General features: G+C 37.0%; 1 protein-coding gene across 1 annotated transcript; it reads left to right on the forward strand.

Moving 5' to 3' along the window:
* The first annotated feature begins 13799 nt into the window (after positions 1-13799).
* Positions 13800-14195, forward strand: LOC138872590 (uncharacterized). The gene has a single exon (XM_070150876.1). It carries the CDS (start codon positions 13800-13802, stop codon positions 14193-14195), a length of 396 nt encoding a protein of 131 aa, XP_070006977.1.
* The last annotated feature ends 950 nt before the right edge of the window (positions 14196-15145 follow it).

The following is a 15145-nucleotide window of genomic DNA, read 5'->3' on the forward strand; positions in this document are numbered from 1 at the left end:
CGATACCTACGATTCTCATTCCACCGCTCCGGGAATCTAGCGGGGTCTGACACAATGTATTCAGTTATGACAAAGAAATACTTATGCCAAAATTTGCAGCTCGCCCGGTCGTCAATTCTGACCACCGGCCCTTTGGTCCTACGGTGCCTCAGATACACCATAGTACTCCCGTGAAAGCTAGAACAAAATAAGTGCAGGAGGTGGTGAACGGTAACTTCACACCCCTCCAACTTCGCGTATTTTGTCAACACCAAAAGTATTTTGTACGTGTACGGAGAAAGCTATGCCGGGCAAACCTGATAGAATTGACAGAATTCTTCTGCTAAGGGGAGAAGTGGGAAGGAATGACCAATCATAAAGGGGTATTTATAAAAAGCACAATACCCCGATCTATGGACCTCCACGAAGTCCCTTCCCGTCGGAACCATCTCGACATGAGGGGGAATGTTGTATTTAGTGCGTAGGGCATCTATATGGGTCTGCTCAGTTTCAGATACTACCGAAGTGGGAGTAGGAGCAGGTTATTTAAGAAAGTCACTTCGAGACATGGGGTGTCTCGGCAGTAACTCGTCCACGGTGGGAAAACTATCCCCTTCCTCCACCGTTATGTCCTCACCACCGGAAGGGAGCGCCATAGATAGCGGGGTGGCATCAGAAATCCCCTCACAAGATTGATGTGTTCTAGGCATATCTATGGCAGAAGATATGTTGATAAAATAGAAAAACCCAAGAATAGTGAACGGAAGAGAGAAAGCAAAGAAATCGCTAGAGCAAAAGCTGAAGGTATGAGAAGGAATAACCAAGGAAGAAATGGCCAAGAGTTTTTGAAAAAACAAACCCTCCACCTATTTATAGGGTTGGGTAACGCCAGAATCGAAGCGGAAGGCTACCAATGGCACCAAAATTGAAGCGATAAAACATCAGTCTCTGTCTCGAAAATACGCGTAATGATGACGCACGTGGAAGTGACGTCATTTCCTAATAAGACACACCACCCAGGATATCGTGAAGCACGCTACCCTTCCGTTGTTAGCCAAACCATTATGATTCGTAAGCCAAATTTCTCCGCAGGTATGGCGATGTCGGCTTATCGAGGATACACCGAACCGCAATCTCAACAAGCGGAGGGACTAACTGCATAGGTCCAAATTTGGACGACCACGACCACTAACGAGTACGGCGAGGGACGAGGCCCTTACGACGCAGCATCCTTTGGTCATTGTAAAGGGTGACGACTGACAGTAGTTAGTAAACGCACAACATTTGTAGTAGTGTAGGCGTAGTACGAGACAGTGGGAATATTTTTCGAATATTCTTTATGTTATACTTTTTAGGGTTCAAGAGGGGATTGTCCCTTATAACTAAAGGGAGAAGACTTTGTAAAGGGGGATCGAAAAGTGAATACAGAAAAGACAACTTTTGCTTATTACAGTTCTGGAATCCACACATTATTTTTTTATCTTGTCTAATAGCATCCATTGCAATATTTCTCTACATTCAAAGTTATCATATTTACGCTTAATCATTTGGTTTCGACATATTAAGAAGCATTATTCACCTTGTTCATCCCTTGCATCTTTTAATCCAGATTTTATTATGCTTAGCTGAGATTTACCTCTTCATCTTCATTAATTGATTTAATCAAAAAGGTTTCGATATCTTTTGGTCAAACATGGAGTAGTACCCACGTGTATATATATATTTTTGGATATCAGAAATATGCAGTTTTCATTCTTCCATATTTGAGAATAAAGTCTCCTTTCTCCTCAGCTCATGCAAAGCTTCTAGAGCTCATCAATGGAGCCTCTAATCAAGAGTGAAATTTGATGTTTCAAATCCACAAATTGACAAAATTTTAACTCGAGCTATATTTGACTTGTACTTACTAGAATATCTTGCGCCTATGAATAAAATTAGGATTAGCGGTCCCCTTCAAAAGCCCTACGGTCCAAAGTCCAAATATATTTTGACGGTTGAAATGGAATTTCACAAGTACAAGTCAATGATTAAAGCATAGATAACCGAAGAAATTGTGCAATAAGGATTCTATAAAATTATGACGATGACTAATGAATTTGGAGGATATAGTTTCGTTGTGCAGAATTTGGAAAAAAAAAATCAAAGATATAGAAGAAGTGAAGTGTGTGTATACAATATATATAGAGAGAGTTATATAGCTAGCTCCACTTTTGGTCTTCTCATATCTGCTATTATACGACTTGGTCAAAGTACTTTATTCCTTTAATGTTCACAATCTGTTTTGCCGTCTTCCTCTTCATCTTTGCTTGGCAAATATTCCAACAACATATGCAGTACATTTCTAAGTTTTTTGGCCTATATATTAAAGGTTTTTTTTGCGAGAAACTATTTACATTCGATAGTCAAAAAAGTATAAAATTTTTGCATATAACATATAAAAGGTATATATATACAAAAAATGTATATTTTTTCTCCTTTTATTTTAAGAGTGACTATACAATATCATTTTCCCTATATTATACCAACATTAGATTAGTTGCATCACACGACATCGCATGGAAGAATACACAAAAAGAAAGAACTGAAAACAAAAATTGATAATCTTTTTTATGCAAAATGCATTAGCCATTTTCTGTGAAAATTTTTTATTTTATCTTTACATTCTTAACAAGGAGCGGGAATCCGACTGGATACCAAGCGAATTGAAATTTTTATCTCTTGACCACACAAGCTATTTGTCAAGTAAAGGGGCAGCTCGATATCCAAAACATTTTGTATTTATGTAAGATTCGGGGAAGGACTGCACATTTAGGAGTGTGATGCAAACAGTTTATCATAATACAAGTATTAGTAATTGTTTCTACGGTTCGAACCCATGACATATAGACTAACTTTCCGCCAAGTGATTCCAATATATTTTGTTGACCTTTTAATTTGCACGTTTATCGCCAGCCAAAAGCCACCGTTCTGAAGGGAAAGGGGTTATTGTTGCATGAACAATGAGAATCACAAATGGAAACATGCCCACCATTTTCATCTAATCCCATGACTTGATAGAGTAGCTTCTATTTTAAGATCCTCCAAACAAGAAACACAAAGTAATTATAAATAGAATTTAAGTTCGATGTACTGGTAGGGTAAATATATTTACATAATAAAATTATTGATTGAAAACTTAGGATACATGATAAATGTCCTGCTATGTAATGTATTAACTTACACTAATAATATAAAAATATTCGTGCATTGTATATATAACTTAAATCCGAATAGAAGAAACCAAACAACTTAGAGAAAAAAATATTTTAATTGGCATTTGAAAAAGGAAGTTTTACCTACGGATCCGACAATCTCATGATTTCTCACAAAATATTCAAACAAGCAATGGATGGTCTCCTTCAAAAAGAAAAAAAAGATAGTATTACAAGTTGAAGCAATATTAGACATTTCAAAAGAAAACCATCAAAGGGGCAGGCATCATATGCTGAATTCCATGCAACCATAATGGCCATTTCAATCAGTGGTCTTAAAAGTCTTCTATTATTCATCATAACTCTCTATGTGTGTGGTGTGGGTATTAGACATCAAATATATTTTGGTGGGGTCTTCACTTTATTTCCTTTTTTCTTGTTCCCTTCTCTTTGTTTCTTTCCGTTTGAGATAATTTGACACTCTGAATGCATTGTTTCTTGTTTGTTGGTGCGACTTAACATTCCTTCAACTACTTCAGTCAATCACATTTGCATTTTGCACAACCTAAAATCTTCAATAGCAAAAAAACACTTTGATTTTTACTTAAAATAACAGTGATGTATATACTTACTTAGAGGCAGATCCAAAATTTAAACTTGATAGGTTCAAACTGTAAATTTTTTAGAATTGAATTCTAAAATTACTGATTCAAAAATACTTGATTCAGTTGAACATCAAAATAGGCTCCATGTGCCTCGGCATACACCTCAGACTCTTCCATCTAATACTTGCACCTCCTACTAGCTTAGGTAACAAGTAACTGTTCTAGCCAAATCTTAGGCACAAAAAAAAAAAAAAAGGAAATCAACTAATAATGAAACTACAACCACAACCCGGTAAAATTTCACTAATGGGGTCTGGAAAGGGTAGTGTATATGTAGACCTTACCCCTACTCCGAAGGAGTGAAGAGGCTATTTTCAAAAGATCATCGGCTCAAGAAAATAAAAAGACAAAAGAAGACAAAAGGAAATCAAGTAATAATGAAAGATTGAGGAAAGAGAGGGGGAAACTAATAATGAAAGAAGCAAAAAATTACGTTTGCTCCTCCTTGCTTTTCTTTCTTTCCCTTTGACTCTCATGAGGAGAAGAACCACAATATATACAACTTCTCAATGATTCTTAATCATAGGATACCTGATTGCCATTGAGTTGTAACTCAAACTACAATCATAGTTTGTTGTGATTGTTCAATAACTCTCAGCTATTTGCCATTTTTCTCTGACTTTTAGTTTATTTTTAATGTAATAGATTTATATAATAACATACTCTTTGTGATTTCACCGGTAGGGTCTCGGGTTGTAATAGACTTGTAAACTTCTACAAAATGCTTTTCTTTATTACTAAAACCAAACTTGGGGCTTTAATTTACTTTTCTTTGAAATTCGTAATCTATTATTTCCAAACTATTAAATTATACAATCCACTCCCAAATCTATAAACTCAATCTAAGAGGTTCCTCGTCATGACAAAATCGAATGTGTGATAAGATTATTTTCCCAAATCTTGTATTGCGTCTTTGAGTCAACCGAGCTTTTCTTGAAACATTCGCTTATTATTAGTTGGGAAATATATATTTTTAGCTGCTCCCAAAAATAATAGTCGATAAAAAATATTTTTTTTGCATGTACGTGTATCATATACAAATAATATACATATTTTATATTCTTTTTGGCGAGTGAATTCAAGTTCGGCCAACTGATCAATTTTGTAGTCTGCCCTTATTTGTTCTTTAGGCCCACTAGATCCACCTTAGAAAGTTTACTTGCCTCTTTGTTACAAAGAGCCCTTAATAATTGGGCCGCACCTATTGCATTGGATCTCATATTGGGCTTTTCCCTCTTACTTTCTCTTTATTCACGCTTTCTTTTCTAATATTTTTCTATTACAAAGGAATAGTGAGAATTTAATCGTGCCCCTTGATGAACGGAACTCTCACTGGTTCCACTAGATTATAAGTATATGTAATTTTTATTTTCGTTTCATTCTTTACATATTTAAATTTAAGAAACCAAGATCTTCTTAATTTAACTTTGAATACTCATTTTATTCAACTTTGAGGAAAGTGTGGTTACTATGGTTGAATGAGATAATGTTTGATGGTTGATATGGGGCATTGAGGCTAAAGTTATTTTTTGGGCCTAGTAGAAATATCAATTGGTTTGGGCTGGGCTGGACTCTGGAGCAAGCAATGAAAGGGAATGATCGGGATAGGACTTGGACATTTAATGTTTATAAAAGAGAAAATGACACTGTATAGTCGCTCTCAATATATATATATATAAAATTTATATACTTTTGCGATTAATGAATATAAAATAATTTCGGCCGCGAGCTAAAAGTTATCTTTACCTTTATAAAAGATAGACGTTTTGTTTTGAACTAAAGCGTAGTAATTATTTTTGTTGTTGAAAATGTGTAAAATTGTAAACTTTCTCATTTGATAAAAACTTCACATGATATGTTGAAAGTATTTCTTTCATAAATTTAATATCGGGCAACTTTCATACATGGCTATTATTTGGAGGCTTATTGATGGGCGTAGCTATAATTTAGCTAATTATATTTTGTAGCTACTAATTTCTTGTCGTGGGATGTATGTCGTTGTATTTAATTCAGTTGTATATATTATATTCAATTCGGATGTATTCGTTCTTATATATTTTACACTGCATTAAATTCAGTTGTATTTAAACAACAACAAATTAAGAAATAGGGTGTATACCACTCTATTCAATTCGGTTGTATATACTGTATTCAATTTGGCTATATTCGTTCTTAACTATTTTATATTGTATTCAATCCGGCTATATTCGTTCTTAACTATTTTACATTGTATTCGATTATATTGTATTCAAACAACAAAAAATCACAAAATTGTGATATTCAGTTGTATTCAATTCATTGTATTCATCCGTAGCTGCTTTTACACTATTTTCCATTCACTGTATTTAATTCGGTTGTATTCAAATAAGAAAAATTCAAAAAATACAAGGATCTACCACAAAAAATAACATTCAAAATACAAAAATACAAGTGAAAATACAAAATTAATTAATTATATTTGCATTGAAAAATACAAAATACACTCAAATTTGAGTGTATTTCTACATATACAATGTTATTATACCATTGTATGGGACTCAATAGCAACAACAAAAAAAACGTTCGCCGAAGATGGTGTCTTTCGACCAAGAAAATCACCAACCCCCGTCGTTTCCACACATCACCACCCTTCGACGTCTCCACAAATCACAACCGTCGAACGAGACCCATCACACCCACTACCAGATTTGAAATCACGAAATCGCCAACTGCCGCCTGGATCTAACGTTGTTGGATCTGGATCTGTATCTGACGCAAGATCTGGATCTAACGCCAGATATAAGGGTTTGTTCAAGTGTAGCACATCTAGTGGGCTGATTTACAGTGAGATTTTCACGGATACGATTATTGAAACTATTGAATATTTGAAGAATATCATCAGTCATAGTTGTAAGCATGTGAAATTTATTAAATTTAAATTCAATAAAATAATTTGGACTATATTTTAAATATATTAGTCCAAACAAATAATAATTACTTAAGTCCAATAAATATTGACTGGGTTAGCCCATTTAATTGGGCTACAAATGATGAGCCCATTTCATTAGGCCCAATATGTCCTCCTCCTAGAGGCCTAGTTTGGTGCCACGTGGCACGCCAAGTCAAACGGAAAAGCCAATAGGATCATGCTACGTGTAAAAATGATAAGGCATGCCAAGTCAAGTTAAAAGGCCAATGAAACCGAGCCATATGTGCAAGTGACATATTCTGGCCAATCAAATGCGGCCTTGTCACTCTTCAATCCGATTGGTCGAAAATAGTTTGTTCTCATCACAAATCTTTTCTTCCATAAATATAAATAGCGGTCTTCATAACTCATAAAAGGGGTTAGAAGTTATAACAAGAAGCAAGATAGAGCTCGTGGATCAAACGCGGCAAATTCCTCCACAAGTTTTAAGCCTCAAGAAATCAAGTTGAAGTTCAAGAAGTACAAGTTCAAATCAAAGTTCGTGCTAGTTGAATTCAAGATCATCGTTTGCGGCAACAACTATAGATTCAAGATCAAGCTCAAAGGCTCAAGAATTTATTTACTATTGAAAAGAAGAATGAAAGGATTCCTAGAGATTGTACACTCAAATTATTTAAAATTCAATACTATGATTGTTGCAATAGTTTTCGGTCTTGATTATATTTTCTTGACGCAATTTTATTGTCTACAAATTTTAGAATACCCAGTGAGACAATCTCTACCTCTCGTCTCAAATTCGCAATCACCAAAGTTCAAGAACATCGAAATGGCTTCAAAGAAAATAAACTCCAGATCAATTTCCACTGAGGCTGCTAATTTCAGGTTTTATGCTGATGTGGAAAACATTCTCGATATTACCTTTGGAAGCTTTGGACCAATTACATGGGAAAAAGCAAGCTCTTTATGACAACAAGAACCCCAAGCGCCATCTGCATCAACTCCTATTTTTGGATCTTCATCCTCAAAACGAGCAAGATCTTATAAAAATGCACCTGAAGGAGGAATCGATGTTGCTGAGAAAATTAAGAAAACTCTGTCTCTACTTAACCACTGCTGATCCAAGAATTCTGTTGTGAACGAAGATGATAATATTTCAAGTGATGGATCCTTCCTACTTGCACCGTATAGTGTGAGCCAATTGAGGATTAATCTGTGTGACAATCCATGCTACTCTCTATCGTCTACAACAATCATGCAAGCCATGGTGACAAATGCTTCATCTGTGGAGGAGCAGTTGGAAAACTTGACGGAAGCAATCGCTAGTTTGACCAGGTGCATGGAAAATCAAGATGCTTGAATTGACAAGCTAACAGATAGGATGGGAATCTTGATTGAAGAATAATCCACCCATGCGCCTGGCAAGCTCCTAGAAGTTCCAAAGAGCGATTATCCTCCAAGACAAGTAGCATTCGCTGAGGCTATCCCTATCTCATCTAAAGGGATGATTCCAATCTATAAACTGAAGGAGTTCATTGAAGGAAATATTAAAAATAAGTATGAAGTTGTTATCAAGTCCTCTCTTACATGAGCAAAATCATATACTGCAAGGATCGATATGTTGAAGATGTCTGTTGGCTATCAACCTCCGAAGGTTCAACAGTTTGATGGCAAAGGCAATCAAAAGCAACATGTGGCACACTTTGTTGAGATGTGCAACAATGCTGGAACTTATGGAGATAACCTCGTCAAGCAGTTTGTTCGCTCACTAAAAGAAAATGCTTTTGACTGTTACACAGACCTCGAAGCTGGATCTATTGATAGTCGGGATCAACTAGAGCAAGAGTTCCTCGATCGCTTTTATAGCAGGAGACTTACCATGAGCATAGTGGAACTTACAAATACTCGTCAACAAAAGGGTGAACCAGTTATCGACTTTATCGATCGTTGGATTATTAATCGTTGGAGGAACGCAAGCCTCAACTGCAAAGACAGGCTTAGTGAAGCTTCTAGAGTAGAGATGTGCATTCAAGGCATACATTGGGGACTGTGCTACATCTTGGAAGGTATCCACCCGTGTACATTTGAAGAACTTGCAACTCATGTCCATGATATGGAATTGAGCATAGCCTCCGCTAGAAATAAAAGGCTACCTATCTATAAGCCTAGCAAAGGGTACCCAAATCTGAAAACAAAGAAGCAATGAATGTGAACACATCATCTATGAAGTTCACAATGCAGGTGAGCAAGAAGCATAATATAAAATCTACCTCCTTTCAATATAAGACAAGTGGAAAGTTGACTCTGAAAGAAATGCAAAAAATAAGTATCCATTTCTAGATTTTGATGTGCATGCAATTTTTTAAGAGCTTCTCGAGTTAAAGCTCATTGAGCTTCCAAAGATGAAGCGGCCAAATGAAGCTGGGAAAACTGATGACCCAAATTACTGCAAATATCATCGACTTGTGACTCATCCTCTTAATAAGTGCTTTATCTTTAAGGATAAAGTTATGAACTTGGCTTGTAAAAAGAAGATTGTGCTTGAAGACGAGAAGGAAAGTGTGAACCAAGTCTCTATCACCTTTGGCTCATTTAGTCCAAATAAGCTATGCAGTTTAAAAGAAATCAAAAATCAAGAATTACTAGAGAATAACAAAGTTGAAATAGATTAGCTTGATGAGGATGAAGGATGGACATTGGTGACTCGTCGTAGGTGCCACAAAAGAAGCCCATGAAAAGAATCAATAGAACAACCAATAATGAAAATGATGGTAAAAAGACTGAGGAAACTATATCCAGTTAAGCATTTGAAGAAACAAAAAACAGAGGTGCACCACCCTTAGAAGCCACGACATTTAGTGACCTTGGAGGAGTTCTTGCCAAGTTGGTTCCGCACGAAGATTTTCCATGATGGTATTGAGGACTCTTGTCACAATGTTGATGAAGGGGAAGAAAAGAGTGACGAACTACCATTGGCACCATCTTCGGAAACGCTCATCAAGTCCATTCCTCAATAAGTTAATGCTTTCCAGGAAAAGGTTACGTTCCGAATGACGATCTTCTACTAGGTGACACTCTTCATAACCGCCCATTATACCTGGTTGGCTATATGTGCGATGAAAGGGTAAACTGAATTTTGGTTGATGGAGGATCATCAGTGAACATCTTACCAATTTTCACTGTGAAAGAACTTGGAATTCTTATGAACGAACTCTCGAAAAGTCATTTGATAATTCAAGGATTCAACCAAGGAGGGCAAAGATCAATAGGTACGATCAGGTTGGGAATCACTATTGAAGATATGCAATAAAGTGCACGGCTTCATGTGATCGATGCAAAGACTTCATACAACGTCTTGCTTGGAAAGCCTTGGATACATGAGAATAAAGTGGTTCTATCTACCTACCATCAATGTATGAAGTACTAAGAGGGTGAAGTCAAGAAAAAGATAGTTGTTGATGACAAACCATTCACCGAGGTTGAGTCACACTTCGTCGTTCTACTTGAAGAACCACATTGTGAAGAAGCTAAAAACTGATGATGTCATGAAGAACAAGAATGATGAGTCCACTACTAAAAGAGCTGAGATGACTGCTCGCAAAGCCAAAGTTGTTGCTGAGGAAGTACACCCTAACTCGAATAAATCTTATAGAGGGAATGTTGTGTCTCATGGCAAAAAAGTAAATTTTGCGCTCCACTATGTCCCTAAAAGGAAGAAAAAGGAAGGTGAATCATTCAATCTCCAAACGAACATGATAAAGGAGTTAACTCTTTCGATCAAACAAATTAAGGCGACAAAGTAGTCCTCAAAGACACTTAAAAAACATGTATCTGAGAATTCGCCACAAGATATAGTACTTCCTATGAAGCATATAGATGAAGGTTTTGATCCCAATGCTTACAAGTTATTTGCAAAAGCTGGATACAATCCTAATGAGCCATCAAAGTTAGGGAATCTCCTATAAGAAGCTGCTATGGGGCAACCACGTGAAGGTTTGGTATACAAGCAACTGTCACCAATGCACATCTCCACAAGAAGGGCGAGCAATAATTATATCACTGTAGAAGATGAATCTACCGCTTCTAACAAGCCTTTTGTCTTTGATCGACTTGGAAAATCAATTGTGAGGACTTCCATATTTGAGGGATTGGGTCCATGAAAGAAGGGGAACAAGTTACAGAGAAATTATCAAAGCATAAGAACACCTGCTTCACCTAGAATCCAGAAGATCTCTAAGGATTTCCAAAGTTAGATTCCTTCTAGATGAGGCAACAAACAAAACTTGTTGTTTCATGTACAGAAGTACTGAAGGAAAAGCCATATACTGTGGTCTACACTAGGGAACATGACGAAGACGGAGAAAGTATGGGTTATTCGTATCATGTTACTGCACAAGGCGAGCATGGTATTTCATCTCTAATGGAGGATGGCGAGAAATTAGAGGACATTTCACCGTGTTATCACATATCCTTCAATGATAGGGACCCTCACGAAGATGAAGATGCAAAGGATGCTCTGCTTAAACTTGAGAAAAGGGTAAAGACAATAGTGGACACTTTTAAAGAAGTAAACCTTGGCACTGATGAAGAACCAATGCCCACTTATCTAGAATGTCACTCGTCTTGGTAACCAAGATCAAAGGCACTTTGGGCCAAACTTGGTTCCCCCGATTAAATTCAAAGTTAACAAACTCATCGAAGCCAGCTTTATTCGTGAAGTTAAATACCCAACATGGGTTTCAAGTATTGTCCCTGCAAGGGAGAAGAATCTCCAGATTCGAGTGTGTTTTGACTTTAGGGATCTCAACAATGCGTGTCCCAAAGATGAATTCCTGCTTCTTATTCCAGAGCTCATAATTGATTCTACCACTGGGTACGAGGCAATGTTATTCATGGATGGTTCATTGAGGTATAATCAAATTCGCTTAGTACTAGAAGATGAAGAGTTTACTGTATTCCACACCCTAAAGGGTATTTATTGCTACAAGGTAATGCCTTTTATCTTGAAGAACACTGGTGCTACTTACCAAAGGGCTATGCAAAATATTTTTGATAGCCTTCTCCATAAGAATGTCGAATGGTATGTTAACGACTCGGTGACAAAATCAAGAAAGAGGGGCGACCACTTGAAAGACTTGAGAATGGCGTTTGAATTGCTCCAGAGGTACCAACTTAGGATGAATCCATTGAAATGTACCTTTGGAGTTACTTCCGGAAAGCTCATTAGTTTCATTTTCCGGTATCGAGGTATCAAAATTGATCAAGCCAAAGTATATGCAATTTTGAAAATGTCTAAGCCCGGGGATATTCATCAATTGAAAAGTCTACAATGAAAGCTAGCATACCTTAGGAGATTCATCTCAAACCTAGTTGGGAGGTGCCAACCATTCAGTCGTCTTATGAAGAAAGGCGTTCCTTTCAACTGGGACCAAGCGTGTAGTAGTGCCTTTGAGAGCATTAAATCCTACTTGATGAATCCTCCAGTTTTTGAAGCCCCTATACCTGAAAAACAATTGATACTATATATTGCAGCACAAGAAAGGTGTATTGGAGCACTGTTGGCCCAAGAAAATAGTGAGGGAAAGAAAACTCTCTTTACTACTTGAGTAGGATGATGACACCAAACGAGCTGAATTATTTGCCAATTGAAAAGTTGTGTTTGGCGCTAGTCTTCTCAATTCAAAAGTTGAAGCACTACTTTCAAGTTCATGTTATTCATATTGTTTCTAAAGCAAATCCCATCAAGTTCGTGATGTCAAAACCAGTTCTTAGTGATCCACTAGCGAGATGGTGCCTCCAATTTTAACAATTCGAGATATTGTACATCCCTCAAAAAACTGTAAAAGGACAAGCAATAGTAGACTTCATGGTAGATCATCCGATACTTGATGACTGGGAACTAACTGATAAACTACCTAAAAAGATGAAATGGTCGTTGAAGTACAATGTCCATGGAAGATGTACTTTTATGGTGCTGCAAATCGAGGAGGAGCCAGTGCTGGCATAGTATTTGTCACTTATCAAGGGGAGATTTTGCCCTACTCCTTTACGTTGACATAACTCTGCTCCAACAATGTTGCTGAATATCAAGCACTAATACTTGGGCTTGAATTGCTATCGATATGAAGCGGTTGCAATTGCAAGTCTTTGGTGTCTCTCAGTTGTCAATCACCTATTAGGTAGTTACGAGGTCAAGAAACTTGAACTACGCCCTTATCATAGTTAAGCTAAAACATTGATGGGATGGGTTGGAGATGTGACTATTCAACATGTACCTAGGAAAGAAATCAAGAAAGATATGTTTTACCTGCCCTAGCTTCATCGTTAACCCTGCCCGATCAAGTGCAAGTTACTATCTGCCAAAAATGGGTAGTACCACCGCCAAATGAGGGTAAAACTGAAGAAAATGAACTCAAGCATCTTGTCATTGTTTCTATAGCTGAGAAGGAAGAATGGCAATAACCTATTATCGATTACTTGAACTACAGGATACTTCCAGAAAATCCGAGGAGAAGGACTAAAATCCGCCATCGTGCACCTCGCTTCCTTTACTACAAAGATACCCTATATAGAAGATCATTCGAGGAAGTATTGCGATGCTTAGGGGAAGATGAAGCACTCCAAGCTTTGCAAGAAGCACATTCTGGGGTATGTGTATCACATCAGTCTGGAACAAAGCTCCACTGCCATATAAAAAGGATGGGATATTACTGGCTGACAATATTAAAATATTACTTGGAGTATGCTCGAAGATGCAAGGATTTCCAATTCCATACAAATTTTATTCATCAGCCCCCTAAAATGTTACACCCAACTGTTGCATCCTGGTCGTTTGATGCTTAGGGATTGGATGTTGTTGGACCACTGCCAAAGTCCTCTGGTGGGCACCTATATATCTTGGCTGCAACTAACTACTTCTCAATATGGGCTAAAGTCGCTGCTCTTAAGGAAGTAAAGAAGGAAATTGTTGCAACTTTTATTTGAGTAAATATAATCTATCACTTTGGCATTCCTCATTACATAATAACGGATAATGGCAAGCTATTCAACAATAGGTTAATGAACAAGACTTATGATCTCTTTGGCTTCAAGCAACATAACTCTTCTATGTATAATGTCGTCGTCAATGGTCTAGCTGAGGCATTTAACAAGACTTTATGCAAATTGTTAAAGAAAGTTGTCTCCAAATCTAAACGAGATTGTCATGACCGTATGGAAGAAGCTCTACGGGAATATAGAACAAATCACTGCATGCCAACACAAGAGACCCCTTACTCACTTGTCTATGGAGTTAAAGTCGTTTTACCACTCGAACGTCAAATACCTTCATTACAATTAGTTATTCAAGAAGGGATCTCTGATAAAGAAAATGCTCGACTTCATTTAACAGAGGTGGAGGCTCTTGATGAGAAGAGATTGGAATCTCATCAGAGTCTTGAATGTTATCAGGCTTGATTATCTCGCGCCTTCAATAAAAGAGTTCGCCCAAAATCCTTTCAAGTAGGAGATCAAGTCCTTATTATACGAATTTCCATTATTACTTCCCATAAACATGTAGGAAAGTTCACTTCGAAATGAGATGGGCCATATGTCATATAAGAAGCTTATTCAAGTAGAGTCTACAAGCTGGTTTATGTAAATGGCATGAGAATCAACCTTATCAATGACAAATTCTTAAAGAAGCATTATCCTTAAAGTTGCAACGCTCCTTAATAGAAGAGCATAAATTGCATGTCACTCCTAGCCCGCATGAGTCTAAACTATGTACAACCCACCCAAAAAAAGTTCCACTAGATTGAAAACATCAAAAGAGGCAGCCTAGCAAAAGTTAGTACATATAAAAAGGCTCGCTAGGTTGAAACCTCGAAAGAGACAGCCTAGGAAAAGGACATATATAAAAAGTTTAAAAAAACTCACCCATTCTGAACTACAGTATGACTTGATTATCTTCACCGAGGTACGTAGGCAGCTTTGAGTTTTATTCTAAGTTCAGTCACATAATTTTAAAAGATACATAGTTCCACAATCGCTATTTGAATGAAGTATGATGTGATGTAATCCATTCAATCGGCACTTGAAAATCAAGCTGAGATACCATTGTTCTATTGAACATTGGATCGCATTTAATTAAAAGAGGGAAAACCTCTATGGTTTGGTATCTTCAATGGAATGATTAGAGTCTTTTAGGAGGCTACTAAGTATTTGCATTGAAAACCGAAAATTCATTATGTCTTCATGTTCGCCAAATCTTTAAGTCTGTCGGTTTTCAAGTTCACCACTCTTCAAGTTGAAATATTTAAGCCATCTAAGTCTTCAAGTTGAAGTCTTCAAGTCTATCAGTCTATAAGTTGAAGTCCTCAAATTCGATGGTCATTAAGTTGAAATATTCAAGCCCTCAAAGTCTC

Source organism: Nicotiana sylvestris, chromosome 1 (genome assembly GCF_000393655.2).
Source record: "Nicotiana sylvestris chromosome 1, ASM39365v2, whole genome shotgun sequence".
Taxonomy (NCBI): Eukaryota; Viridiplantae; Streptophyta; class Magnoliopsida; order Solanales; family Solanaceae; genus Nicotiana; species Nicotiana sylvestris.